This window comes from Pan paniscus, chromosome 7 (assembly GCF_029289425.2).
Source record: "Pan paniscus chromosome 7, NHGRI_mPanPan1-v2.0_pri, whole genome shotgun sequence".
Classification (NCBI taxonomy): Eukaryota; Metazoa; Chordata; class Mammalia; order Primates; family Hominidae; genus Pan; species Pan paniscus.
The window spans coordinates 101836171-101862763 of NC_073256.2; the positions used below are offsets into that span (position 1 = coordinate 101836171).

The 26593-nt window shown below is 50.4% G+C and overlaps 2 protein-coding genes across 2 annotated transcripts; both read right to left on the reverse strand.

Moving 5' to 3' along the window:
* Positions 1-5408: 5408 nt before the first annotated feature.
* Positions 5409-7145, reverse strand: LOC134730912 (exonuclease GOR-like; the record flags this gene model as incomplete). Its single annotated transcript, XM_063606585.1, has 1 exon — positions 5409-7145. A coding segment is annotated over exon 1 (1737 nt), but the record flags the coding sequence as incomplete, so codon positions are not given.
* Positions 7146-22018: 14873 nt separating this feature from the next.
* On the reverse strand, positions 22019-23755 carry LOC134730913 (exonuclease GOR-like; the record flags this gene model as incomplete). The annotated part of the gene is made up of 1 exon (XM_063606587.1): positions 22019-23755. A coding segment is annotated over exon 1 (1737 nt), but the record flags the coding sequence as incomplete, so codon positions are not given.
* Positions 23756-26593: the final 2838 nt, after the last annotated feature.

The following is a 26593-nucleotide window of genomic DNA, read 5'->3' on the forward strand; positions in this document are numbered from 1 at the left end:
AGAAGATGTGGGAGATGAATCCTGCAGTGGCTGTGAAAACCACTGTGCCCAGATCAGCTGCAGTTACGACGAGAGCTATCAGTGGAAATTTTAAACAGGAGGGATCACGATCCTGACGCATCCCTCTGACAAATTGTAACCGGAAGTTGGAACATGGCTTTACCAATATGACCTCGAAGGCAAAGCATCATCAAAGCGACGGCTACCGAGAGGTGGCAGTGGTCCAGTCAAAGGAAAAGGAGGCCAGTCAGGAGCCAACATCATGGCATCAGTGTTTTGGGACACTCAAGGCATTTTGCTTGTTGACTTTCTGAAGGGCCAAACATCTGCTTATTAGGAGAGTGTTCCGAGAAGCTTAGAGAAAGCTTTGGTAGAAACATGCTGGGAAAGTCTCACTAGATCCCTGTTCACCACCTCAGTGCTCTGCTCATTCCTCTCATCAAACAAGGGCAATTGTGTCAGTTTCAATGGGCAGTCCTTAGGAATGCACCTTACGGGCTGCTTTCATTCCTTCTAAATTCTTTTTGTTTCCTAATTATAAAAAGTCTCCTTGCCTTGCTTGGAAAGATGAGAGAAAGTCTCCTTGCCTTGCTTGGACAGAGGAGAGATGAGATCCTCCTCTTCTCTCCCAGGACAGAATGGTCAGACTTGAGTTTCCTTTCTCCTCACTCTTCTCCTCCTTGAGGGAGGTGCTGTGCCGGACAGACCTGCTCCCGTGTCTAGACACGGGTAGACTCGTTGAAGATCCTCACAGGCAATCCTCCTTGGGGTCAAAGGGGAAGGATTTATTTCTTCAGGGCTCAGTAGTCCTCATCCTTACGCGCACCTTCACCAGCCCAGGGCGGGGTAGCGGAGGGTGAAAGGGCGTGGCTCACAGCCCGTTTCTTCCGCTCGGGCGTCTCCTGGGAGGAACCCTTGTCCAGTGAGCGGGTCTTCGTCTCCACCAAATTCCCTAGGGGGACATTTCTGGCAGCCCTTCTTGTTCAGCAGCTTACGGGGGTCAGGTGGACCTCTGCTAGTCACCAGCCTGAAGCCCTTACTCCATTTCAGCTATTTTGGCAGTTGCCTAGGTGACTTTTGAACCTCATTACCCAGAACAGCCAACGGAGGAGGGGTGAGAAGAGTGGCCGTCTGGGTTTGCCGCATCGTGCTGCCTTAGAGGAGTTGTGCAGTCTTCGGTTGTGTGATACTTCACCTGGCTGATTTCTGGGAATGCCTCCACAAATTCGCTAAATTCAGTAGCTTTTGCCTTCCAAGATTCACCTGGTTGGTGTGTTGCACCCATTCACTAGTCATTTACATTAGGTATATCTCTTAATGCTATCCCTCCCCCTCCCCCCGCCCATGACAGGCCCCGGTGTGTGATGTTCCCCTTTCTGTGTCCAAGCGTTCTCATACTTCAATTCCCACCTATGAATGAGAACATGCGGTGTTTGCTTTCTTTGTCCTTGCGATAGTTTGCTAAGAATGATGGTTTCCAGCTTCATCCGTGTCCCTCCAAAGGGGATGAACTCATGCTTTTTCATGGCTGCATAGTATTCCATGGTGTATTTGTGCCACATTTTCTTAATCCAGTCTATCATTGATGGACATCTGGGTTGGTTCCAAGTCTTTGCTACTGTGAATGGTGCCGCAATAAACATACGTCTGCGTGTGTCCTTTCAGAAGCATGATTTCTAATCCTATGGGTATATATACCCAGCAATGGGATGGCTGGGTCAAATGGTATTTCTATTTCGAGATCCTTGAGGATTCGCCACACTATCTTCCACTACCGTTGAACTAGTTTACAGTCCCACCAACAGTGTAAAAGTGTTCCTATTTGTCCACTACCTCTCCAGCACCTGTTGTTTCCTGACTTTTTAATGATCGCTATTCTAACTGGTGTGAGATGATATCTCATTGCGGATTTGATTTGCATTTCTCTGATGGCCAGTTTTGATGAGCATTTTTTCATGTGTCTGTTGGCTGCATAAATGTCTTCTTTTGAGAAGTGTCTCTTCATATCCTTCCCCCACTTGTTGATGGGCTTGTTTGGTTTTTCTTGTAACTCTGTTTGAGGTCTTAGTAGATTCTGGATATTAGCCTTTTGTCAGATGAGTAGATTGCAAAAATTTTCTCCCTTTCTGCAGGATGCCTGTTCACTCTCATGGGAGTTTCTTTAGCTATGCAGAACGTCTTTAGTGTAATTAGATGCTGTTTGTCAATGTTGGCTTTCGTTGCCATTGCTTTTGGCGTTTTAGACATGAGGTCCTTGCCCATGCCTTTGTCCTCAATGGTATTGGCTGGGTTTTCTCCTAGGGTTTGTATGGTTTAAGATCTAACATATAAGTCTTTCATCTGTCTTGAATTAATTTTTGTACAAGGTGTAAGGAAGGGATCCGATATCAGCTTTCGACATATGGCTAGCCTGTTTTCCCAGCACCATTTTTTTAAATAGGGAATCCTTTCCCCATTTCTTGTTTTTGTCAGGTTTGTCAAAGATCAGATGGTTGTAGATGTGTCGTATTATTTCTGAGGGCTCTATTCTGTTCCATTGGTCTACGGTAACCAAAACGGCAACCGATAGCATGCTCTTTGGTTACTGTAGCCTTCTACTGTAGCTTGAAGTCGGACAGCTTGATGCCTCCATCTTTGTTCTTTTGGCTTAGGATTATGTTGGCAGTGGGGGCCGTTTTGTGGTTCCATATGAGCTTTAAAGCAGTTTTTTCCAGTTCTGTGAAGAAAGTCATTGGTAGTTTGATGGGGATGGCATTGAATCTATAATTTACCTTGGGCAGTATGGCCATTTTCACGATATTGATTCTTCCAATCCGTGATGGTGGAATATTCTTCCATTTGTTTGTCTCCTCTTTTAGTTCGTGGAGCAATGCTTTGTAGTTCTCCTTGAAGAGGTCCTTCACATCCCTTGTTAGTTGGATTCCTAGGCATTTTATTCTCTTTGAAGCAATTGTGAATGGGAGCTCACTCATGATTTGGCTCTCTGTTTGCCTCTTATTGGTGTATAAGAATGCTTGTGATTTTTGCACCTCGATTTTGTATCCTGAGACTTTGCTGAAGTTGCTTATCAGCTTAAGGAGATTTTGGACTGAGACGATGGGGTTTTCTAAATATTCAATCATGTCATCTGCAAACAGGGACAATTTGACTTCCTCTTTTCCTAATTGATTTCTCTTTATTTCTTTCTCCTGCCTGATTGCCCTGGGCAGAAGTTCCAACACTATGTTGAATAGGAGTGGTGAGAGAGGGCATCCCTGTCTTGTGGCAGTTTGCAAAGGGAATGCTTCCACTTTTTGCCCATTCAGTATGATATTGGCTGTGGGTTTGCCCTAAATAGCCCGTATTATTTTGGGAGATGTCCCATCAATACCTAATTTATTGAGAGTTTTTGGCATGAAGGGCTGTTGAATTTTGTCAAAGGCCTTTTCTGCATCTGTTGAGATAATCACGTGGTTTCTGTCTTTGGTCCTGATTATACGCTGGATTATGTTTATTGTTTTGCATATGTTGGACCAGCCTTGCATGTCAGGGATGAAGCCCACTTCATCATGATGGATAAGCTCTTTGATGTGCTGCTGGATTCGGTTTTCCAGTATTTTATGGAGGATTTTCCCATCGATGTTCCTCAGGGACATAGGCCTAAAATTCTCTTTTTGGGTTGTGTCTCTCTCAGGCTTTGGGATCAGGATGATGCCGGCCTCATGAAATGAGTGAGGGAGGATTCCCTCTTTTTCTGTTGATTGGAATAGTTTCAGAAGGCATGGTACCAGCTCCTCCTTGTCCTTCTGGTAGAATTCGGCTGTGAATCCGTCTGGTCCTGGAGTTTTATTGCTTGATAGGCTGTTAATTATTGCCTCAATTTCAGAGCCTGTTAGTGGTCTACTCAGGCATTCAACTTCTTCCTGGTTTACTCTGGGGAGGTTGTATGCGTCCAGGAATTTATCCATTTCTTCTAGATTTTCTAGTTCATTAGCTTAGAGGTGCTGATAGTATTGTCTGATGGTAGTTTGTATTTCTGTGGGATCGGTGGTGATATCCCCTTTATCATTTTTTACTGCATCTGTTTGATTCTTCTTTCTTTTCTTCTTTCTTAGTCTTGCTAGTGCTCTATCAATTTTGTTGATCACTGCAAAAAACCCGCTCCTGGATTCATTGATTTGTTGAAGGGTTTATTGTGTCTCTATCTCCATCAGTTCTGCTCGGATCTTAGTTATTTCTTGCCTTCTGCTAGTTTTTGAATGTGTTTGCTCTTGCTTCTCTCATTCTTTTAATGGTGATGTTAGGGTATGCATTTTTGATTTTTCCTGCTTTCTCTCGTGGGCAATTAGTGCTATAAATTTCCCTCTACACACTGCTTTAAATGTGACGCAGAGATTCTGGTATGTTGTGCCTTTGTTTTCATTGGTTTCAGAGAATATCTTTCTTTCTGCCTTCATTTCGTTATGTACCCAGTACTCATTAAGGAGCAGGGTGTCCGGTTTCCATGCAGTTGAGCGGTTTTGAGTGAGTTTCTTTATCCTGAGGTCTACTTTGATTGCAATGTGGTCTGAAAGACCGTTTGTAGTAATTTCTGTTATTTTACATTTACTGAGGAGTGCTTTACTTCCAACTATGTGGTCAATGTGGAAATAAGTGTGATGTGGTGCTGAGAAGCATGTATATTCTGTGGATTTGGGGTGGAGCGTTCTGTAGATGTCTCCTAGGTCCGCTTGGTGCAGAGCTGAGTTCAATTCCTGGATATCCTTTTTAGATTTCTGTCTCGTTGGTCTGTCTAATGTTTACAGAGGGCTGTTAAAGTTTCCCATGATTATGATGTGGGAGTCTAAGTCTCTTTTGATCACACTTTAAAGATCAAAAGGTAGAAGCGCAAAGACATTATCTGTGCAATATTAGAAACCTAGTAAGTGGTGGAATTTGGCCTTGAACCCAGATATCTAACTCCAGAGCCTAAGTGCTTCACCCACCTCACTGTGGTGCCTCTCGAGAAAAACAGGTAAGCACACATTCAGAAAGCTGGTGGGCCGGGGGGCTGGCCTTGTACTCAGAGGCCATGGAAGTCCCACGTGGGGTGGCTAGTGGTGTAAGGACAGAGGTCTCGGATGGGCAGAGGGATGTGGACAGGCGCGAGGGGGCGCGGCAGGGACTCGGGGGACTGGGAGTGGCGGCTCGGTGCTGCGGGAGGCGATTAGTGGAAGGCCAGAGGTCTGGGAAGGGCAGAGGGATGGGGACAGGCCCGAGGGTCCGCAGCAGGGATTCCGGGGGACTGGGAGTGGCCGGTTGGGGTTACTCTTGGCTTTTTGCCCTCTCCTGCCGTCGACTGCTCCGGTTTCTTTGGCCTTGCGGCGAGGTGGACAGGGTGAGCTCTCAGGACTGATGGCGGTTGTGGAAGGGGCCTGGGGCCAAGGACAGGCCAGGGCGGCGGGAGAGGCGGACCGGTGGCGTGGCTGGATCTGGGCGCGCTGTCGGACCTTCCACATCACCAGCTGCAGGCAGGCGTTTGCGTCCTCGCTGGAGTTGTGGCCGTCCTGGCTGTCCTGGATGATCTGTCCCAGGTAGTCGGCCGCGAGATTCCTGAGGGAACGCTTGTAGGGGAAACCCAGGTAGTGCGGGAAGAGCACGGCCGTGTCCACCACGGTGCTGTGGATGAGCTTCAGGGCCAGCAGATCGCTCTCCAGGCTGTGCCCGATGAGGATGGTTTGGGCGCTGAAAAAGCTCAGCAGGATGGCTTGCACTTGGGGCAAGGTGATGCTCGTCTTGGCGACGTCGGCCTCGGTGACTCCGGAAAACCTGGTGTTGTAGTCCACGATCTCGTTGTCGGGCTTGACGAAGGTGTCGTACACCACTCGCATGTCGGCGTCCACCACGGTGACGCGGGTCAGCTCTAGGCCATGCGTGGTGTAGCACATCTCACAGTCCAAGGCGTAGATTCCTGGATAAGCGTCTCTGGACAACTCTTTCTTGAAGGTCTCCACGAAGCCATCGAGGCTGTCCTTGCGGCCGTCCCGCACGTGCTGCTTTGCCACCTGGCAGCCCACAGAGCCAGGAGCAGCTGCACAGCAGGTGTACTGGCTAACCCGGCCTCCAGCCACCTGGCTCGAGCGGACCCGCCCCCAGTGATAATAACACAACTGGTCGCGTACACAGCGGCCCGAGGAGGACACCAGGTACTCGGTGCCACAACGGCAGCAGACCCTGCAGGAGGAGTCGCCGGGCCCCTTCCCCTGGCCAGTGAAGAGGACGGCGCCTCCGGGCCGCTCGGGGTGCGGGAAGGGGTAGCCGTTCTCCTCGAGCTGGTCCTGGCTGAGCAGGAACTCCTGGAGGCGGCTGTACAGGGCGGCCCTGCTGAGGCCCGGCATGGAGCTGGGGGTCAGGCCCTTCAGTCTCTTGAGGGTGTTCAGGACCACGTTCAGGTACCTGTTCTTGTTGGGGCTGCAGTCGTAGGCCACCTTCTCCTCGTTCAGCGCCTTCTCCTCGGCCTCCTGCTTGGAGGCGCAGAACTTGAGACACTCTTCGGTGAACAGTTGGAGATAGCCTCGGCGGAGGACGGTGGGGACTTGGCACCCAGACCTTCGGAGGACAATAGGTTTCTTCAAACTCGGTAAGGATGGACGACGGACGATTCGCTTAGAGCTGATGGTGGTGGTGGTCTTGCATGCCATCCCTGACCTGTTGCGCGTCTTCCCTGGCTGTCTGCCGACCTTGGAGCCACTGGAGCGTTGGCTGCTGCTGGCCACGCGGGTTCTCTTGGCATCTGTGCAACCTGTGACCAAGCAAGGGCTGGAAGACTGGGCGATCGTCTTCCTCTTCCTGGGGGCTGAGATGCGGACTCCCGAGGGCCTCTCTGTCAGCCTTGGGGCGGCTGGCAAGCAGCAGGCCGATCCCCTCTGTGCAGGGAAGTAGCACGCCTCCGTCACCACCTTGGGACACGCTGGGGGCACCGCAGGACCCCTGTTCTGGGGCTCCGCCTGGATGTCCACAAATGCGGAGGCCTGGTTGTGCATCTGGGGCACCCGGAGCCCGAAGCTCTGGGCAGGCTGATGAGAGGGCAGGGGGAATTCTGGAGCCTCGAGGGCCGCCTCCTCGGCCACCTTCTTAGCTTCTGGGTATCCAGGTGGGAACCAGCAGGGAGCTGTGGCTCGCAACATCTTGCTGCCTTCGGGAGCACCGGCCTGGCTCTGCTCCGCTCCCAACTGGTGGCTTCTTGCATCCAGGGCCGCCTCCTCGGCCACCTTCTTAGCTTCTGGGTATCCAGGTGGGAACCAGCAGGGAGCTGTGGCTCGCAACATCTTGCTGCCTTCGGGAGCACCGGCCTGGCTCTGCTCCGCTCCCAACTGGCGGCTTCTTGCCTCCAGGGCCGCCTCCTCGGCCACCTTCTTAGCTTCTGGGTATCCAGGTGGGAACCAGCAGGGAGCTGTGGCTCGCAACATCTTGCTGCCTTCGGGAGCACCGGCCTGGCTCTGCTCCTCTCCCAACTGGCGGCTTCAATGAGTGCCGCGGCCGCCACCCGTCGCCTTTATAGACGCACAGGGCAGAGTGGGTGGGACTTCTCCTTGATAGGTTGGTGCTTCCATCCAATCACACTGAGCCTCATCTTCCACCAGACTCCAGCTTGGGAATGCCTCAAGGGGTGCACTAATGGAATCAACTGGAACTCCTGGTTGCTAACCTTGGAGCTAGGTTGCTTTTCCTGAGTTAATTAACTGTCCCTGCAGGGCAGTCCTATAATGGCTACTGGAATTGGGCCACCTAGGATTCATTTCAGCGTCAGGGAGTTTGGTCAACTTGCTTGGGCCCACACAGCACCCCATGGAGCCAGGACTGGGCCAGCAGTCTGCTGCATGCTGCAGGGCAGGATCTCTCTGGGGTTGCGTTTCCCTCTTCTGTGCACTCCTCCGCTGCGGGCAAATTGAGGACAGGAAGTGGACCGCACCCACTTCTCTCCCACGACTTGGGCAATGTTCAACACAGGGGTTCTTCAAAAGGTTCATAGAAAATGCACATGGTGAAGAAACTATGCATGGGTTTCCACTGGTTTGCACTCAAATAAACTTGTCCGAACTTCTTATAACCTTTCTGAACTAGATCGAGTTTGAGGCACTGAGAAGGATGAGACATCCACTGAAAAGGACTCCTATCAGAGCAACATGAATTCCACGAAAATTGCAGCAAGAGCAAACATCAAATTTCTGGTGAAGCTTGGGTGGAAGAATGAAGAAATCATTGATGTTTTCACAAAAGCTTCTAAGGACACTACCCCAAAGAAATGAACTCTTTACGAATGTATAGCTTGTTTCAAGAAGAGGTGAGAAGATGTGGGAGATGAATCCTGCAGTGGCTGTGAAAACCACTGTGCCCAGATCAGCTGCAGTTACGACGAGAGCTATCAGTGGAAATTTTAAACAGGAGGGATCACGATCCTGACGCATCCCTCTGACAAATTGTAACCGGAAGTTGGAACATGGCTTTACCAATATGACCTCGAAGGCAAAGCATCATCAAAGCGACGGCTACCGAGAGGTGGCAGTGGTCCAGTCAAAGGAAAAGGAGGCCAGTCAGGAGCCAACATCATGGCATCAGTGTTTTGGGACACTCAAGGCATTTTGCTTGTTGACTTTCTGAAGGGCCAAACATCTGCTTATTAGGAGAGTGTTCCGAGAAGCTTAGAGAAAGCTTTGGTAGAAACATGCTGGGAAAGTCTCACTAGATCCCTGTTCACCACCTCAGTGCTCTGCTCATTCCTCTCATCAAACAAGGGCAATTGTGTCAGTTTCAATGGGCAGTCCTTAGGAATGCACCTTACGGGCTGCTTTCATTCCTTCTAAATTCTTTTTGTTTCCTAATTATACAAAGTCTCCTTGCCTTGCTTGGAAAGATGAGAGAAAGTCTCCTTGCCTTGCTTGGACAGATGAGAGATGAGATCCTCCTCTTCTCTCCCAGGACAGAATGGTCAGACTTGAGTTTCCTTTCTCCTCACTCTTCTCCTCCTTGAGGGAGGTGCTGTGCCGGACAGACCTGCTCCCGTGTCTAGACACGGGTAGACTCGTTGAAGATCCTCACAGGCAATCCTCCTTGGGGTCAAAGGGGAAGGATTTATTTCTTCAGGGCTCAGTAGTCCTCATCCTTACGCGCACCTTCACCAGCCCAGGGCGGGGTAGCGGAGGGTGAAAGGGCGTGGCTCACAGCCCGTTTCTTCCGCTCGGGCGTCTCCTGGGAGGAACCCTTGTCCAGTGAGCGGGTCTTCGTCTCCACCAAATTCCCTAGGGGGACATTTCTGGCAGCCCTTCTTGTTCAGCAGCTTACGGGGGTCAGGTGGACCTCTGCTAGGCACCAGCCTGAAGCCCTTACTCCATTTCAGCTATTTTGGCAGTTGCCTAGGTGACTTTTGAACCTCGTTACCCAGAACAGCCAACGGAGGAGGGGTGAAAAGAGTGGCCGTCTGGGTTTGCCGCATCGTGCTGCCTTACAGGAGTTGTGCAGTCTTCGGTTGTGTGATACTTCACCTGGCTGATTTCTGGGAATGCCTCCACAAATTCGCTAAATTCAGTAGCTTTTGCCTTCCAAGATTCACCTGGCTGGTGTGTTGCACCCATTCACTAGTCATTTACATTAGGTATATCTCTTAATGCTATCCCTCCCCCTCCCCCCGCCCATGACAGGCCCCGGTGTGTGATGTTCCCCTTTCTGTGTCCAAGCGTTCTCATACTTCAATTCCCACCTATGAATGAGAACATGCGGTGTTTGCTTTCTTTGTCCTTGCGATAGTTTGCTAAGAATGATGGTTTCCAGCTTCATCCGTGTCCCTCCAAAGGGGATGAACTCATGCTTTTTCATGGCTGCATAGTATTCCATGGTGTATTTGTGCCACATTTTCTTAATCCAGTCTATCATTGATGGACATCTGGGTTGGTTCCAAGTCTTTGCTACTGTGAATGGTGCCGCAATAAACATACGTCTGCGTGTGTCCTTTCAGAAGCATGATTTCTAATCCTATGGGTATATATACCCAGCAATGGGATGGCTGGGTCAAACGGTATTTCTATTTCGAGATCCTTGAGGATTCGCCACACTATCTTCCACTACCGTTGAACTAGTTTACAGTCCCACCAACAGTGTAAAAGTGTTCCTATTTGTCCACTACCTCTCCAGCACCTGTTGTTTCCTGACTTTTTAATGATCGCTATTCTAACTGGTGTGAGATGATATCTCATTGCGGATTTGATTTGCATTTCTCTGATGGCCAGTTTTGATGAGCATTTTTTCATGTGTCTGTTGGCTGCATAAATGTCTTCTTTTGAGAAGTGTCTCTTCATATCCTTCCCCCACTTGTTGATGGGCTTGTTTGGTTTTTCTTGTAACTCTGTTTGAGGTCTTAGTAGATTCTGGATATTAGCCTTTTGTCAGATGAGTAGATTGCAAAAATTTTCTCCCTTTCTGCAGGATGCCTGTTCACTCTCATGGGAGTTTCTTTAGCTATGCAGAACGTCTTTAGTGTAATTAGATGCTGTTTGTCAATGTTGGATTTCGTTGCCATTGCTTTTGGCGTTTTAGACATGAGGTCCTTGCCCATGCCTTTGTCCTCAATGGTATTGGCTGGGTTTTCTCCTAGGGTTTGTATGGTTTAAGATCTAACATTTAAGTCTTTCATCTGTCTTGAATTAATTTTTGTACAAGGTGTAAGGAAGGGATCCGATATCAGCTTTCGACATATGGCTAGCCTGTTTTCCCAGCACTATTTTTTTAAATAGGGAATCCTTTCCCCATTTCTTGTTTTTGTCAGGTTTGTCAAAGATCAGATGGTTGTAGATGTGTCGTATTATTTCTGAGGGCTCTATTCTGTTCCATTGGTCTACGGTAACCAAAACGGCAACCGATAGCATGCTCTTTGGTTACTGTAGCCTTCTACTGTAGCTTGAAGTCGGACAGCTTGATGCCTCCATCTTTGTTCTTTTGGCTTAGGATTATGTTGGCAGTGGGGGCCATTTTGTGGTTCCATATGAGCTTTAAAGCAGTTTTTTCCAGTTCTGTGAAGAAAGTCATTGGTAGTTTGATGGGGATGGCATTGAATCTATAATTTACCTTGGGCAGTATGGCCATTTTCACGATATTGATTCTTCCAATCCGTGATGGTGGAATATTCTTCCATTTGTTTGTCTCCTCTTTTAGTTCGTGGAGCAATGCTTTGTAGTTCTCCTTGAAGAGGTCCTTCACATCCCTTGTTAGTTGGATTCCTAGGCATTTTATTCTCTTTGAAGCAATTGTGAATGGGAGCTCACTCATGATTTGGCTCTCTGTTTGCCTCTTATTGGTGTATAAGAATGCTTGTGATTTTTGCACCTCGATTTTGTATCCTGAGACTTTGCTGAAGTTGCTTATCAGCTTAAGGAGATTTTGGACTGAGACGATGGGGTTTTCTAAATATTCAATCATGTCATCTGCAAACAGGGACAATTTGACTTCCTCTTTTCCTAATTGATTTCTCTTTATTTCTTTCTCCTGCCTGATTGCCCTGGGCAGAAGTTCCAACACTATGTTGAATAGGAGTGGTGAGAGAGGGCATCCCTGTCTTGTGGCAGTTTGCAAAGGGAATGCTTCCACTTTTTGCCCATTCAGTATGATATTGGCTGTGGGTTTGCCCTAAATAGCCCGTATTATTTTGGGAGATGTCCCATCAATACCTAATTTATTGAGAGTTTTTGGCATGAAGGGCTGTTGAATTTTGTCGAAGGCCTTTTCTGCATCTGTTGAGATAATCACGCGGTTTCTGTCTTTGGTCCTGATTATACGCTGGATTATGTTTATTGTTTTGCATATGTTGGACCAGCCTTGCATGTCAGGGATGAAGCCCACTTCATCATGATGGATAAGCTCTTTGATGTGCTGCTGGATTCGGTTTTCCAGTATTTTATGGAGGATTTTCCCATCGATGTTCCTCAGGGACATAGGCCTAAAATTCTCTTTTTGGGTTGTGTCTCTCTCAGGCTTTGGGATCAGGATGATGCCGGCCTCATGAAATGAGTGAGGGAGGATTCCCTCTTTTTCTGTTGATTGGAATAGTTTCAGAAGGCATGGTACCAGCTCCTCCTTGTCCTTCTGGTAGAATTCGGCTGTGAATCCGTCTGGTCCTGGAGTTTTATTGCTTGATAGGCTGTTAATTATTGCCTCAGTTTCAGAGCCTGTTAGTGGTCTACTCAGGCATTCAACTTCTTCCTGGTTTACTCTGGGGAGGTTGTATGCGTCCAGGAATTTATCCATTTCTTCTAGATTTTCTAGTTCATTAGCTTAGAGGTGCTGATAGTATTGTCTGATGGTAGTTTGTATTTCTGTGGGATCGGTGGTGATATCCCCTTTATCATTTTTTACTGCATCTGTTTGATTCTTCTTTCTTTTCTTCTTTCTTAGTCTTGCTAGTGCTCTATCAATATTGTTGATCACTGCAAAAAACCCGCTCCTGGAATCATTGATTTGTTGAAGGGTTTATTGTGTCTCTATCTCCATCAGTTCTGCTCGGATCTTAGTTATTTCTTGCCTTCTGCTAGTTTTTGAATGTGTTTGCTCTTGCTTCTCTCATTCTTTTAATGGTGATGTTAGGGTATGCATTTTTGATTTTTCCTGCTTTCTCTCGTGGGCAATTAGTGCTATAAATTTCCCTCTACACACTGCTTTAAATGTGACGCAGAGATTCTGGTATGTTGTGCCTTTGTTTTCATTGGTTTCAGAAAATATCTTTCTTTCTCCCTTCATTTCGTTATGTACCCAGTACTCATTAAGGAGCAGGGTGTCCGGTTTCCATGCAGTTGAGCGGTTTTGAGTGAGTTTCTTTATCCTGAGGTCTACTTTGATTGCAATGTGGTCTGAGAGACCGTTTGCAGGAATTTCTGTTATTTTACATTTACTGAGGAGTGCTTTACTTCCAACTATGTGGTCAATGTGGAAATAAGTGTGATGTGGTGCTGAGAAGCATGTATATTCTGTCGATTTGGTGTGGAGCGTTCTGTAGATGTCTCCTAGGTCCGCTTGGTGCAGAGCTGAGTTCAATTCCTGGATATCCTTTTTAGATTTCTGTCTCGTTGGTCTGTCTAATGTTTACAGAGGGCTGTTAAAGTTTCCCATGATTATGATGTGGGAGTCTAAGTCTCTTTTGATCACACTTTAAAGATCAAAAGGTAGAAGCGCAAAGACATTATCTGTGCAATATTAGAAACCTAGTAAGTGGTGGAATTTGGCCTTGAACCCAGATATCTAACTCCAGAGCCTAAGTGCTTCACCCACCTCACTGTGGTGCCTCTCGAGAAAAACAGGTAAGCACACATTCAGAAAGCTGGTGGGCCGGGGGGCTGGCCTTGTACTCAGAGGCCATGGAAGTCCCACGTGGGGTGGCTAGTGGTGTAAGGACAGAGGTCTCGGATGGGCAGAGGGATGTGGACAGGCGCGAGGGGGCGCGGCAGGGACTCGGGGGACTGGGAGTGGCGGCTCGGTGCTGCGGGAGGCGATTAGTGGAAGGACAGAGGTCTGGGAAGGGCAGAGGGATGGGGACAGGCCCGAGGGTCCGCAGCAGGGATTCCGGGGGACTGGGAGTGGCCGGTTGGGGTTACTCTTGGCTTTTTGCCCTCTCCTGCCGTCGACTGCTCCGGTTTCTTTGGCCTTGCGGCGAGGTGGACAGGGTGAGCTCTCGGGACTGATGGCGGTTGTGGAAGGGGCCTGGGGCCAAGGACAGGCCAGGGCGGCGGGAGAGGCGGACCGGTGGCGTGGCTGGATCTGGGCGCGCTGTCGGACCTTCCACATCACCAGCTGCAGGCAGGCGTTTGCGTCCTCGCTGGAGTTGTGGCCGTCCTGGCTGTCCTGGATGATCTGTCCCAGGTAGTCGGCCGCGAGATTCCTGAGGGAACGCTTGTAGGGGAAACCCAGGTAGTGCGGGAAGAGCACGGCCGTGTCCACCACGGTGCTGTGGATGAGCTTCAGGGCCAGCAGATCGCTCTCCAGGCTGTGCCCGATGAGGATGGTTTGGGCGCTGAAAAAGCTCAGCAGGATGGCTTGCACTTGGGGCAAGGTGATGCTCGTCTTGGCGACGTCGGCCTCGGTGACTCCGGAAAACCTGGTGTTGTAGTCCACGATCTCGTTGTCGGGCTTGACGAAGGTGTCGTACACCACTCGCATGTCGGCGTCCACCACGGTGACGCGGGTCAGCTCTAGGCCATGCGTGGTGTAGCACATCTCACAGTCCAAGGCGTAGATTCCTGGATAAGCGTCTCTGGACAACTCTTTCTTGAAGGTCTCCACGAAGCCATCGAGGCTGTCCTTGCGGCCGTCCCGCACGTGCTGCTTTGCCACCTGGCAGCCCACAGAGCCAGGAGCAGCTGCACAGCAGGTGTACTGGCTAACCCGGCCTCCAGCCACCTGGCTCGAGCGGACCCGCCCCCAGTGATAATAACACAACTGGTCGCGTACACAGCGGCCCGAGGAGGACACCAGGTACTCGGTGCCACAACGGCAGCAGACCCTGCAGGAGGAGTCGCCGGGCCCCTTCCCCTGGCCAGTGAAGAGGACGGCGCCTCCGGGCCGCTCGGGGTGCGGGAAGGGGTAGCCGTTCTCCTCGAGCTGGTCCTGGCTGAGCAGGAACTCCTGGAGGCGGCTGTACAGGGCGGCCCTGCTGAGGCCCGGCATGGAGCTGGGGGTCAGGCCCTTCAGTCTCTTGAGGGTGTTCAGGACCACGTTCACGTACCTGTTCTTGTTGGGGCTGCAGTCGTAGGCCACCTTCTCCTCGTTCAGCGCCTTCTCCTCGGCCTCCTGCTTGGAGGCGCAGAACTTGAGACACTCTTCGGTGAACAGTTGGAGATAGCCTCGGCGGAGGACGGTGGGGACTTGGCACCCAGACCTTCGGAGGACAATAGGTTTCTTCAAACTCGGTAAGGATGGACGACGGACGATTCGCTTAGAGCTGATGGTGGTGGTGGTCTTGCATGCCATCCCTGACCTGTTGCGCGTCTTCCCTGGCTGTCTGCCGACCTTGGAGCCACTGGAGCGTTGGCTGCTGCTGGCCACGCGGGTTCTCTTGGCATCTGTGCAACCTGTGACCAAGCAAGGGCTGGAAGACTGGGCGATCGTCTTCCTCTTCCTGGGGGCTGAGATGCGGACTCCCGAGGGCCTCTCTGTCAGCCTTGGGGCGGCTGGCAAGCAGCAGGCCGATCCCCTCTGTGCAGGGAAGTAGCACGCCTCCGTCACCACCTTGGGACACGCTGGGGGCACCGCCGGACCCCTGTTCTGGGGCTCCGCCTGGATGTCCACAAATGCGGAGGCCTGGTTGTGCATCTGGGGCACCCGGAGCCCGAAGCTCTGGGCAGGCTGATGAGAGGGCAGGGGGAATTCTGGAGCCTCGAGGGCCGCCTCCTCGGCCACCTTCTTAGCTTCTGGGTATCCAGCTGGGAACCAGCAGGGAGCTGTGGCTCGCAACATCTTGCTGCCTTCGGGAGCACCGGCCTGGCTCTGCTCCGCTCCCAACTGGCGGCTTCTTGCCTCCAGGGCCGCCTCCTCGGCCACCTTCTTAGCTTCTGGGTATCCAGGTGGGAACCAGCAGGGAGCTGTGGCTCGCAACATCTTGCTGCCTTCGGGAGCACCGGCCTGGCTCTGCTCCGCTCCCAACTGGCGGCTTCTTGCCTCCAGGGCCGCCTCCTCGGCCACCTTCTTAGCTTCTGGGTATCCAGGTGGGAACCAGCAGGGAGCTGTGGCTCGCAACATCTTGCTGCCTTCGGGAGCACCGGCCTGGCTCTGCTCCTCTCCCAACTGGCGGCTTCAATGAGTGCCGCGGCCGCCACCCGTCGCCTTTATAGACGCACAGGGCAGAGTGGGTGGGACTTCTCCTTGATAGGTTGCTGCTTCCATCCAATCACACTGAGCCTCATCTTCCACCAGACTCCAGCTTGGGAAAGCCTCGAGGGGTGCACTAATGGAATCAACTGGAACTCCTGGTTGCTAACCTTGGAGCTAGGTTGCTTTTCCTGAGTTAATTAACTGTCCCTGCAGGGCAGTCCTATAATGGCTACTGGAATTGGGCCACCTAGGATTCATTTCAGCGTCAGGGAGTTTGGTCAACTTGCTTGGGCCCACACAGCACCCCATGGAGCCAGGACTGGGCCAGCAGTCTGCTGCATGCTGCAGGGCAGGATCTCTCTGGGGTTGCGTTTCCCTGCTCTCTGCACTCCTCCGCTGCGGGCAAATTGAGGACAGGAAGTGGACCGCACCCACTTCTCTCCCACGACTTGGGCAATGTTCAACACAGGGGTTCTTCAAAAGGTTCATAGAAAATGCACATGGTGAAGAAACTATGCATGGGTTTCCACTGGTTTGCACTCAAATAAACTTGTCCGAACTTCTTATAACCTTCCTGAACTAGATCGAGTTTGAGGCACTGAGAAGGATGAGACATCCACTGAAAAGGACTCCTATCAGAGCAACATGAATTCCACGAAAATTGCAGCAAGAGCAAACATCAAATTTCTGGTGAAGCTTGGGTGGAAGAATGAAGAAATCATTGATGTTTTCACAAAAGCTTCTAAGGACACTACCCCAAAGAAATGAACTCTTTACGAATGTATAGCTTGTTTCAAGAAGAGGTGAGAAGATGTGGGAGATGAATCCTGCAGTGGCTGTGAAAACCACTGTGCCCAGATCAGCTGCAGTTACGACGAGAGCTATCAGTGGAAATTTTAAACAGGAGGGATCACGATCCTGACGCATCCCTCTGACAAATTGTAACCGGAAGTTGGAACATGGCTTTACCAATATGACCTCGAAGGCAAAGCATCATCAAAGCGACGGCTACCGAGAGGTGGCAGTGGTCCAGTCAAAGGAAAAGGAGGCCAGTCAGGAGCCAACATCATGGCATCAGTGTTTTGGGACACTCAAGGCATTTTGCTTGTTGACTTTCTGAAGGGCCAAACATCTGCTTATTAGGAGAGTGTTCCGAGAAGCTTAGAGAAAGCTTTGGTAGAAACATGCTGGGAAAGTCTCACTAGATCCCTGTTCACCACCTCAGTGCTCTGCTCATTCCTCTCATCAAACAAGGGCAATTGTGTCAGTTTCAATGGGCAGTCCTTAGGAATGCACCTTACGGGCTGCTTTCGTTCCTTCTAAATTCTTTTTGTTTCCTAATTATACAAAGTCTCCTTGCCTTGCTTGGAAAGATGAGAGAAAGTCTCCTTGCCTTGCTTGGACAGATGAGAGATGAGATCCTCCTCTTCTCTCCCAGGACAGAATGGTCAGACTTGAGTTTCCTTTCTCCTCACTCTTCTCCTCCTTGAGGGAGGTGCTGTGCCGGACAGACCTGCTCCCGTGTCTAGACACGGGTAGACTCGTTGAAGATCCTCACAGGCAATCCTCCTTGGGGTCAAAGGGGAAGGATTTATTTCTTCAGGGCTCAGTAGTCCTCATCCTTACGCGCACCTTCACCAGCCCAGGGCGGGGTAGCGGAGGGTGAAAGGGCGTGGCTCACAGCCCGTTTCTTCCGCTCGGGCGTCTCCTGGGAGGAACCCTTGTCCAGTGAGCGGGTCTTCGTCTCCACCAAATTCCCTAGGGGGACATTTCTGGCAGCCCTTCTTGTTCAGCAGCTTACGGGGGTCAGGTGGACCTCTGCTAGTCACCAGCCTGAAGCCCTTACTCCATTTCAGCTATTTTGGCAGTTGCCTAGGTGACTTTTGAACCTCGTTACCCAGAACAGCCAACGGAGGAGGGGTGAGAAGAGTGGCCGTCTGGGTTTGCCGCATCGTGCTGCCTTAGAGGAGTTGTGCAGTCTTCGGTTGTGTGATACTTCACCTGGCTGATTTCTGGGAATGCCTCCACAAATTCGCTAAATTCAGTAGCTTTTGCCTTCCAAGATTCACCTGGTTGGTGTGTTGCACCCATTCACTAGTCATTTACATTAGGTATATCTCTTAATGCTATCCCTCCCCCTCCCCCCGCCCATGACAGGCCCCGGTGTGTGATGTTCCCCTTTCTGTGTCCAAGCGTTCTCATACTTCAATTCCCACCTATGAATGAGAACATGCGGTGTTTGCTTTTTTTGTCCTTGCGATAGTTTGCTAAGAATGATGGTTTCCATCTTCATCCGTGTCCCTCCAAAGGGGATGAACTCATGCTTTTTCATGGCTGCATAGTATTCCATGGTGTATTTGTGCCACATTTTCTTAATCCAGTCTATCATTGATGGACATCTGGGTTGGTTCCAAGTCTTTGCTACTGTGAATGGTGCCGCAATAAACATACGTCTGCGTGTGTCCTTTTAGCAGCATGATTTCTAATCCTATGGGTATATATACCCAGCAATGGGATGGCTGGGTCAAACGGTATTTCTATTTCGAGATCCTTGAGGATTCGCCACACTATCTTCCACTACCGTTGAACTAGTTTACAGTCCCACCAACAGTGTAAAAGTGTTCCTATTTGTCCACTACCTCTCCAGCACCAGTTGTTTCCTGACTTTTTAATGATCGCTATTCTAACTGGTGTGAGATGATATCTCATTGCGGATTTGATTTGCATTTCTCTGATGGCCAGTTTTGATGAGCATTTTTTCATGTGTCTGTTGGCTGCATAAATGTCTTCTTTTGAGAAGTGTCTCTTCATATCCTTCCCCCACTTGTTGATGGGCTTGTTTGGTTTTTCTTGTAACTCTGTTTGAGGTCTTAGTAGATTCTGGATATTAGCCTTTTGTCAGATGAGTAGATTGCAAAAATTTTCTCCCTTTCTGCAGGATGCCTGTTCACTCTCATGGGAGTTTCTTTAGCTATGCAGAACGTCTTTAGTGTAATTAGGTGCTGTTTGTCAATGTTGGCTTTCGTTGCCATTGCTTTTGGCGTTTTAGACATGAGGTCCTTGCCCATGCCTTTGTCCTCAATGGTATTGGCTGGGTTTTCTCCTAGGGTTTGTATGGTTTAAGATCTAACATTTAAGTCTTTCATCTGTCTTGAATTAATTTTTGTACAAGGTGTAAGGAAGGGATCCGATTTCAGCTTTCGACATATGGCTAGCCTGTTTTCCCAGCACCATTTTTTTAAATAGGGAATCCTTTCCCCATTTCTTGTTTTTGTCAGGTTTGTCAAAGATCAGATGGTTGTAGATGTGTCGTATTATTTCTGAGGGCTCTATTCTGTTCCATTGGTCTACGGTAACCAAAACGGCAACCGATAGCATGCTCTTTGGTTACTGTAGCCTTCTACTGTAGCTTGAAGTCGGACAGCTTGATGCCTCCATCTTTGTTCTTTTGGCTTAGGATTATGTTGGCAGTGGGGGCCGTTTTGTGGTTCCATATGAGCTTTAAAGCAGTTTTTTCCAGTTCTGTGAAGAAAGTCATTGGTAGTTTGATGGGGATGGCATTGAATCTATAATTTACCTTGGGCAGTATGGCCATTTTCACGATATTGATTCTTCCAATCCGTGATGGTGGAATATTCTTCCATTTGTTTGTCTCCTCTTTTAGTTCGTGGAGCAATGCTTTGTAGTTCTCCTTGAAGAGGTCCTTCACATCCCTTGTTAGTTGGATTCCTAGGCATTTTATTCTCTTTGAAGCAATTGTGAATGGGAGCTCACTCATGATTTGGCTCTCTGTTTGCCTCTTATTGGTGTATAAGAATGCTTGTGATTTTTGCACCTCGATTTTGTATCCTGAGACTTTGCTGAAGTTGCTTATCAGCTTAAGGAGATTTTGGACTGAGACGATGGGGTTTTCTAAATATTCAATCATGTCATCTGCAAACAGGGACAATTTGACTTCCTCTTTTCCTAATTGATTTCTCTTTATTTCTTTCTCCTGCCTGATTGCCCTGGGCAGAAGTTCCAACACTATGTTGAATAGGAGTGGTGAGAGAGGGCATCCCTGTCTTGTGGCAGTTTGCAAAGGGAATGCTTCCACTTTTTGCCCATTCAGTATGATATTGGCTGTGGGTTTGCCCTAAATAGCCCGTATTATTTTGGGAGATGTCCCATCAATACCTAATTTATTGAGAGTTTTTGGCATGAAGGGCTGTTGAATTTTGTCGAAGGCCTTTTCTGCATCTGTTGAGATAATCACGTGGTTTCTGTCTTTGGTCCTGATTATACGCTGGATTATGTTTATTGTTTTGCATATGTTGGACCAGCCTTGCATGTCAGGGATGAAGCCCACTTCATCATGATGGATAAGCTCTTTGATGTGCTGCTGGATTCGGTTTTCCAGTATTTTATGGAGGATTTTCCCATCGATGTTCCTCAGGGACATAGGCCTAAAATTCTCTTTTTGGGTTGTGTCTCTCTCAGGCTTTGGGATCAGGATGATGCCGGCCTCATGAAATGAGTGAGGGAGGATTCCCTCTTTTTCTGTTGATTGGAATAGTTTCAGAAGGCATGGTACCAGCTCCTCCTTGTCCTTCTGGTAGAATTCGGCTGTGAATCCGTCTGGTCCTGGAGTTTTATTGCTTGATAGGCTGTTAATTATTGCCTCAGTTTCAGAGCCTGTTAGTGGTCTACTCAGGCATTCAACTTCTTCCTGGTTTACTCTGGGGAGGTTGTATGCGTCCAGGAATTTATCCATTTCTTCTAGATTTTCTAGTTCATTAGCTTAGAGGTGCTGATAGTATTGTCTGATGGTAGTTTGTATTTCTGTGGGATCGGTGGTGATATCCCCTTTATCATTTTTTACTGCATCTGTTTGATTCTTCTTTCTTTTCTTCTTTCTTAGTCTTGCTAGTGCTCTATCAATATTGTTGATCACTGCAAAAAACCCGCTCCTGGAATCATTGATTTGTTGAAGGGTTTATTGTGTCTCTATCTCCATCAGTTCTGCTCGGATCTTAGTTATTTCTTGCCTTCTGCTAGTTTTTGAATGTGTTTGCTCTTGCTTCTCTCATTCTTTTAATGGTGATGTTAGGGTATGCATTTTTGATTTTTCCTGCTTTCTCTCGTGGGCAATTAGTGCTATAAATTTCCCTCTACACACTGCTTTAAATGTGACGCAGAGATTCTGGTATGTTGTGCCTTTGTTTTCATTGGTTTCAGAGAATATCTTTCTTTCTCCCTTCATTTCGTTATGTACCCAGTACTCATTAAGGAGCAGGGTGTCCGGTTTCCATGCAGTTGAGCGGTTTTGAGTGAGTTTCTTTATCCTGAGGTCTACTTTGATTGCAATGTGGTCTGAGAGACCGTTTGCAGTAATTTCTGTTATTTTACATTTACTGAGGAGTGCTTTACTTCCAACTATGTGGTCAATGTGGAAATAAGTGTGATGTGGTGCTGAGAAGCATGTATATTCTGTCGATTTGGTGTGGAGCGTTCTGTAGATGTCTCCTAGGTCCGCTTGGTGCAGAGCTGAGTTCAATTCCTGGATATCCTTTTTAGATTTCTGTCTCGTTGGTCTGTCTAATGTTTACAGAGGGCTGTTAAAGTTTCCCATGATTATGATGTGGGAGTCTAAGTCTCTTTTGATCACACTTTAAAGATCAAAAGGTAGAAGCGCAAAGACATTATCTGTGCAATATTAGAAACCTAGTTTGTGGTGGAATTTGGCCTTGAACCCAGATATCTAACTCCAGAGCCTAAGTGCTTCACCCACCTCACTGTGGTGCCTCTCGAGAAAAACAGGTAAGCACACATTCAGAAAGCTGGTGGGCCGGGGGGCTGGCCTTGTACTCAGAGGCCATGGAAGTCCCACGTGGGGTGGCTAGTGGTGTAAGGACAGAGGTCTCGGATGGGCAGAGGGATGTGGACAGGCGCGAGGGGGCGCGGCAGGGACTCGGGGGACTGGGAGTGGCGGCTCGGTGCTGCGGGAGGCGATTAGTGGAAGGCCAGAGGTCTGGGAAGGGCAGAGGGATGGGGACAGGCCCGAGGGTCCGCGGCAGGGATTCCGGGGGACTGGGAGTGGCCGGTTGGGGTTACTCTTGGCTTTTTGCCCTCTCCTGCCGTCGACTGCTCCGGTTTCTTTGGCCTTGCGGCGAGGTGGACAGGGTGAGCTCTCAGGACTGATGGCGGTTGTGGAAGGGGCCTGGGGCCAAGGACAGGCCAGGGCGGCGGGAGAGGCGGACCGGTGGCGTGGCTGGATCTGGGCGCGCTGTCGGACCTTCCACATCACCAGCTGCAGGCAGGCGTTTGCGTCCTCGCTGGAGTTGTGGCCGTCCTGGCTGTCCTGGATGATCTGTCCCAGGTAGTCGGCCGCGAGATTCCTGAGGGAACGCTTGTAGGGGAAACCCAGGTAGTGCGGGAAGAGCACGGCCGTGTCCACCACGGTGCTGTGGATGAGCTTCAGGGCCAGCAGATCGCTCTCCAGGCTGTGCCCGATGAGGATGGTTTGGGCGCTGAAAAAGCTCAGCAGGATGGCTTGCACTTGGGGCAAGGTGATGCTCGTCTTGGCGACGTCGGCCTCGGTGACTCCGGAAAACCTGGTGTTGTAGTCCACGATCTCGTTGTCGGGCTTGACGAAGGTGTCGTACACCACTCGCATGTCGGCGTCCACCACGGTGACGCGGGTCAGCTCTAGGCCATGCGTGGTGTAGCACATCTCACAGTCCAAGGCGTAGATTCCTGGATAAGCGTCTCTGGACAACTCTTTCTTGAAGGTCTCCACGAAGCCATCGAGGCTGTCCTTGCGGCCGTCCCGCACGTGCTGCTTTGCCACCTGGCAGCCCACAGAGCCAGGAGCAGCTGCACAGCAGGTGTACTGGCTAACCCGGCCTCCAGCCACCTGGCTCGAGCGGACCCGCCCCCAGTGATAATAACACAACTGGTCGCGTACACAGCGGCCCGAGGAGGACACCAGGTACTCGGTGCCACAACGGCAGCAGACCCTGCAGGAGGAGTCGCCGGGCCCCTTCCCCTGGCCAGTGAAGAGGACGGCGCCTCCGGGCCGCTCGGGGTGCGGGAAGGGGTAGCCGTTCTCCTCGAGCTGGTCCTGGCTGAGCAGGAACTCCTGGAGGCGGCTGTACAGGGCGGCCCTGCTGAGGCCCGGCATGGAGCTGGGGGTCAGGCCCTTCAGTCTCTTGAGGGTGTTCAGGACCACGTTCAGGTACCTGTTCTTGTTGGGGCTGCAGTCGTAGGCCACCTTCTCCTCGTTCAGCGCCTTCTCCTCGGCCTCCTGCTTGGAGGCGCAGAACTTGAGACACTCTTCGGTGAACAGTTGGAGATAGCCTCGGCGGAGGACGGTGGGGACTTGGCACCCAGACCTTCGGAGGACAATAGGTTTCTTCAAACTCGGTAAGGATGGACGACGGACGATTCGCTTAGAGCTGATGGTGGTGGTGGTCTTGCATGCCATCCCTGACCTGTTGCGCGTCTTCCCTGGCTGTCTGCCGACCTTGGAGCCACTGGAGCGTTGGCTGCTGCTGGCCACGCGGGTTCTCTTGGCATCTGTGCAACCTGTGACCAAGCAAGGGCTGGAAGACTGGGCGATCGTCTTCCTCTTCCTGGGGGCTGAGATGCGGACTCCCGAGGGCCTCTCTGTCAGCCTTGGGGCGGCTGGCAAGCAGCAGGCCGATCCCCTCTGTGCAGGGAAGTAGCACGCCTCCGTCACCACCTTGGGACACGCTGGGGGCACCGCCGGACCCCTGTTCTGGGGCTCCGCCTGGATGTCCACAAATGCGGAGGCCTGGTTGTGCATCTGGGGCACCCGGAGCCCGAAGCTCTGGGCAGGCTGATGAGAGGGCAGGGGGAATTCTGGAGCCTCGAGGGCCGCCTCCTCGGCCACCTTCTTAGCTTCTGGGTATCCAGGTGGGAACCAGCAGGGAGCTGTGGCTCGCAACATCTTGCTGCCTTCGGGAGCACCGGCCTGGCTCTGCTCCGCTCCCAACTGGCGGCTTCTTGCCTCCAGGGCCGCCTCCTCGGCCACCTTCTTAGCTTCTGGGTATCCAGGTGGGAACCAGCAGGGAGCTGTGGCTCGCAACATCTTGCTGCCTTCGGGAGCACCGGCCTGGCTCTGCTCCGCTCCCAACTGGCGGCTTCTTGCATCCAGGGCCGCCTCCTCGGCCACCTTCTTAGCTTCTGGGTATCCAGGTGGGAACCAGCAGGGAGCTGTGGCTCGCAACATCTTGCTGCCTTCGGGAGCACCGGCCTGGCTCTGCTCCTCTCCCAACTGGCGGCTTCAATGAGTGCCGCGGCCGCCACCCGTCGCCTTTATAGACGCACAGGGCAGAGTGGGTGGGACTTCTCCTTGATAGGTTGCTGCTTCCATCCAATCACACTGAGCCTCATCTTCCACCAGACTCCAGCTTGGGAATGCCTCGAGGGGTGCACTAATGGAATCAACTGGAACTCCTGGTTGCTAACCTTGGAGCTAGGTTGCTTTTCCTGAGTTAATTAACTGTCCCTGCAGGGCAGTCCTATAATGGCTACTGGAATTGGGCCACCTAGGATTCATTTCAGCGTCAGGGAGTTTGGTCAACTTGCTTGGGCCCACACAGCACCCCATGGAGCCAGGACTGGGCCAGCAGTCTGCTGCATGCTGCAGGGCAGGATCTCTCTGGGGTTGCGTTTCCCTGCTCTCTGCACTCCTCCGCTGCGGGCAAATTGAGGACAGGAAGTGGACCGCACCCACTTCTCTCCCACGACTTGGGCAATGTTCAACACAGGGGTTCTTCAAAAGGTTCATAGAAAATGCACATGGTGAAGAAACTATGCATGGGTTTCCACTGGTTTGCACTCAAATAAACTTGTCCGAACTTCTTATAACCTTCCTGAACTAGATCGAGTTTGAGGCACTGAGAAGGATGAGACATCCACTGAAAAGGACTCCTATCAGAGCAACATGAATTCCACGAAAATTGCAGCAAGAGCAAACATCAAATTTCTGGTGAAGCTTGGGTGGAAGAATGAAGAAATCATTGATGTTTTCACAAAAGCTTCTAAGGACACTACCCCAAAGAAATGAACTCTTTACGAATGTATAGCTTGTTTCAAGAAGAGGTGAGAAGATGTGGGAGATGAATCCTGCAGTGGCTGTGAAAACCACTGTGCCCAGATCAGCTGCAGTTACGACGAGAGCTATCAGTGGAAATTTTAAACAGGAGGGATCACGATCCTGACGCATCCCTCTGACAAATTGTAACCGGAAGTTGGAACATGGCTTTACCAATATGACCTCGAAGGCAAAGCATCATCAAAGCGACGGCTACCGAGAGGTGGCAGTGGTCCAGTCAAAGGAAAAGGAGGCCAGTCAGGAGCCAACATCATGGCATCAGTGTTTTGGGACACTCAAGGCATTTTGCTTGTTGACTTTCTGAAGGGCCAAACATCTGCTTATTAGGAGAGTGTTCCGAGAAGCTTAGAGAAAGCTTTGGTAGAAACATGCTGGGAAAGTCTCACTAGATCCCTGTTCACCACCTCAGTGCTCTGCTCATTCCTCTCATCAAACAAGGGCAATTGTGTCAGTTTCAATGGGCAGTCCTTAGGAATGCACCTTACGGGCTGCTTTCGTTCCTTCTAAATTCTTTTTGTTTCCTAATTATACAAAGTCTCCTTGCCTTGCTTGGAAAGATGAGAGAAAGTCTCCTTGCCTTGCTTGGACAGATGAGAGATGAGATCCTCCTCTTCTCTCCCAGGACAGAATGGTCAGACTTGAGTTTCCTTTCTCCTCACTCTTCTCCTCCTTGAGGGAGGTGCTGTGCCGGACAGACCTGCTCCCGTGTCTAGACACGGGTAGACTCGTTGAAGATCCTCACAGGCAATCCTCCTTGGGGTCAAAGGGGAAGGATTTATTTCTTCAGGGCTCAGTAGTCCTCATCCTTACGCGCACCTTCACCAGCCCAGGGCGGGGTAGCGGAGGGTGAAAGGGCGTGGCTCACAGCCCGTTTCTTCCGCTCGGGCGTCTCCTGGGAGGAACCCTTGTCCAGTGAGCGGGTCTTCGTCTCCACCAAATTCCCTAGGGGGACATTTCTGGCAGCCCTTCTTGTTCAGCAGCTTACGGGGGTCAGGTGGACCTCTGCTAGTCACCAGCCTGAAGCCCTTACTCCATTTCAGCTATTTTGGCAGTTGCCTAGGTGACTTTTGAACCTCGTTACCCAGAACAGCCAACGGAGGAGGGGTGAGAAGAGTGGCCGTCTGGGTTTGCCGCATCGTGCTGCCTTAGAGGAGTTGTGCAGTCTTCGGTTGTGTGATACTTCACCTGGCTGATTTCTGGGAATGCCTCCACAAATTCGCTAAATTCAGTAGCTTTTGCCTTCCAAGATTCACCTGGTTGGTGTGTTGCACCCATTCACTAGTCATTTACATTAGGTATATCTCTTAATGCTATCCCTCCCCCTCCCCCCGCCCATGACAGGCCCCGGTGTGTGATGTTCCCCTTTCTGTGTCCAAGCGTTCTCATACTTCAATTCCCACCTATGAATGAGAACATGCGGTGTTTGCTTTTTTTGTCCTTGCGATAGTTTGCTAAGAATGATGGTTTCCATCTTCATCCGTGTCCCTCCAAAGGGGATGAACTCATGCTTTTTCATGGCTGCATAGTATTCCATGGTGTATTTGTGCCACATTTTCTTAATCCAGTCTATCATTGATGGACATCTGGGTTGGTTCCAAGTCTTTGCTACTGTGAATGGTGCCGCAATAAACATACGTCTGCGTGTGTCCTTTTAGCAGCATGATTTCT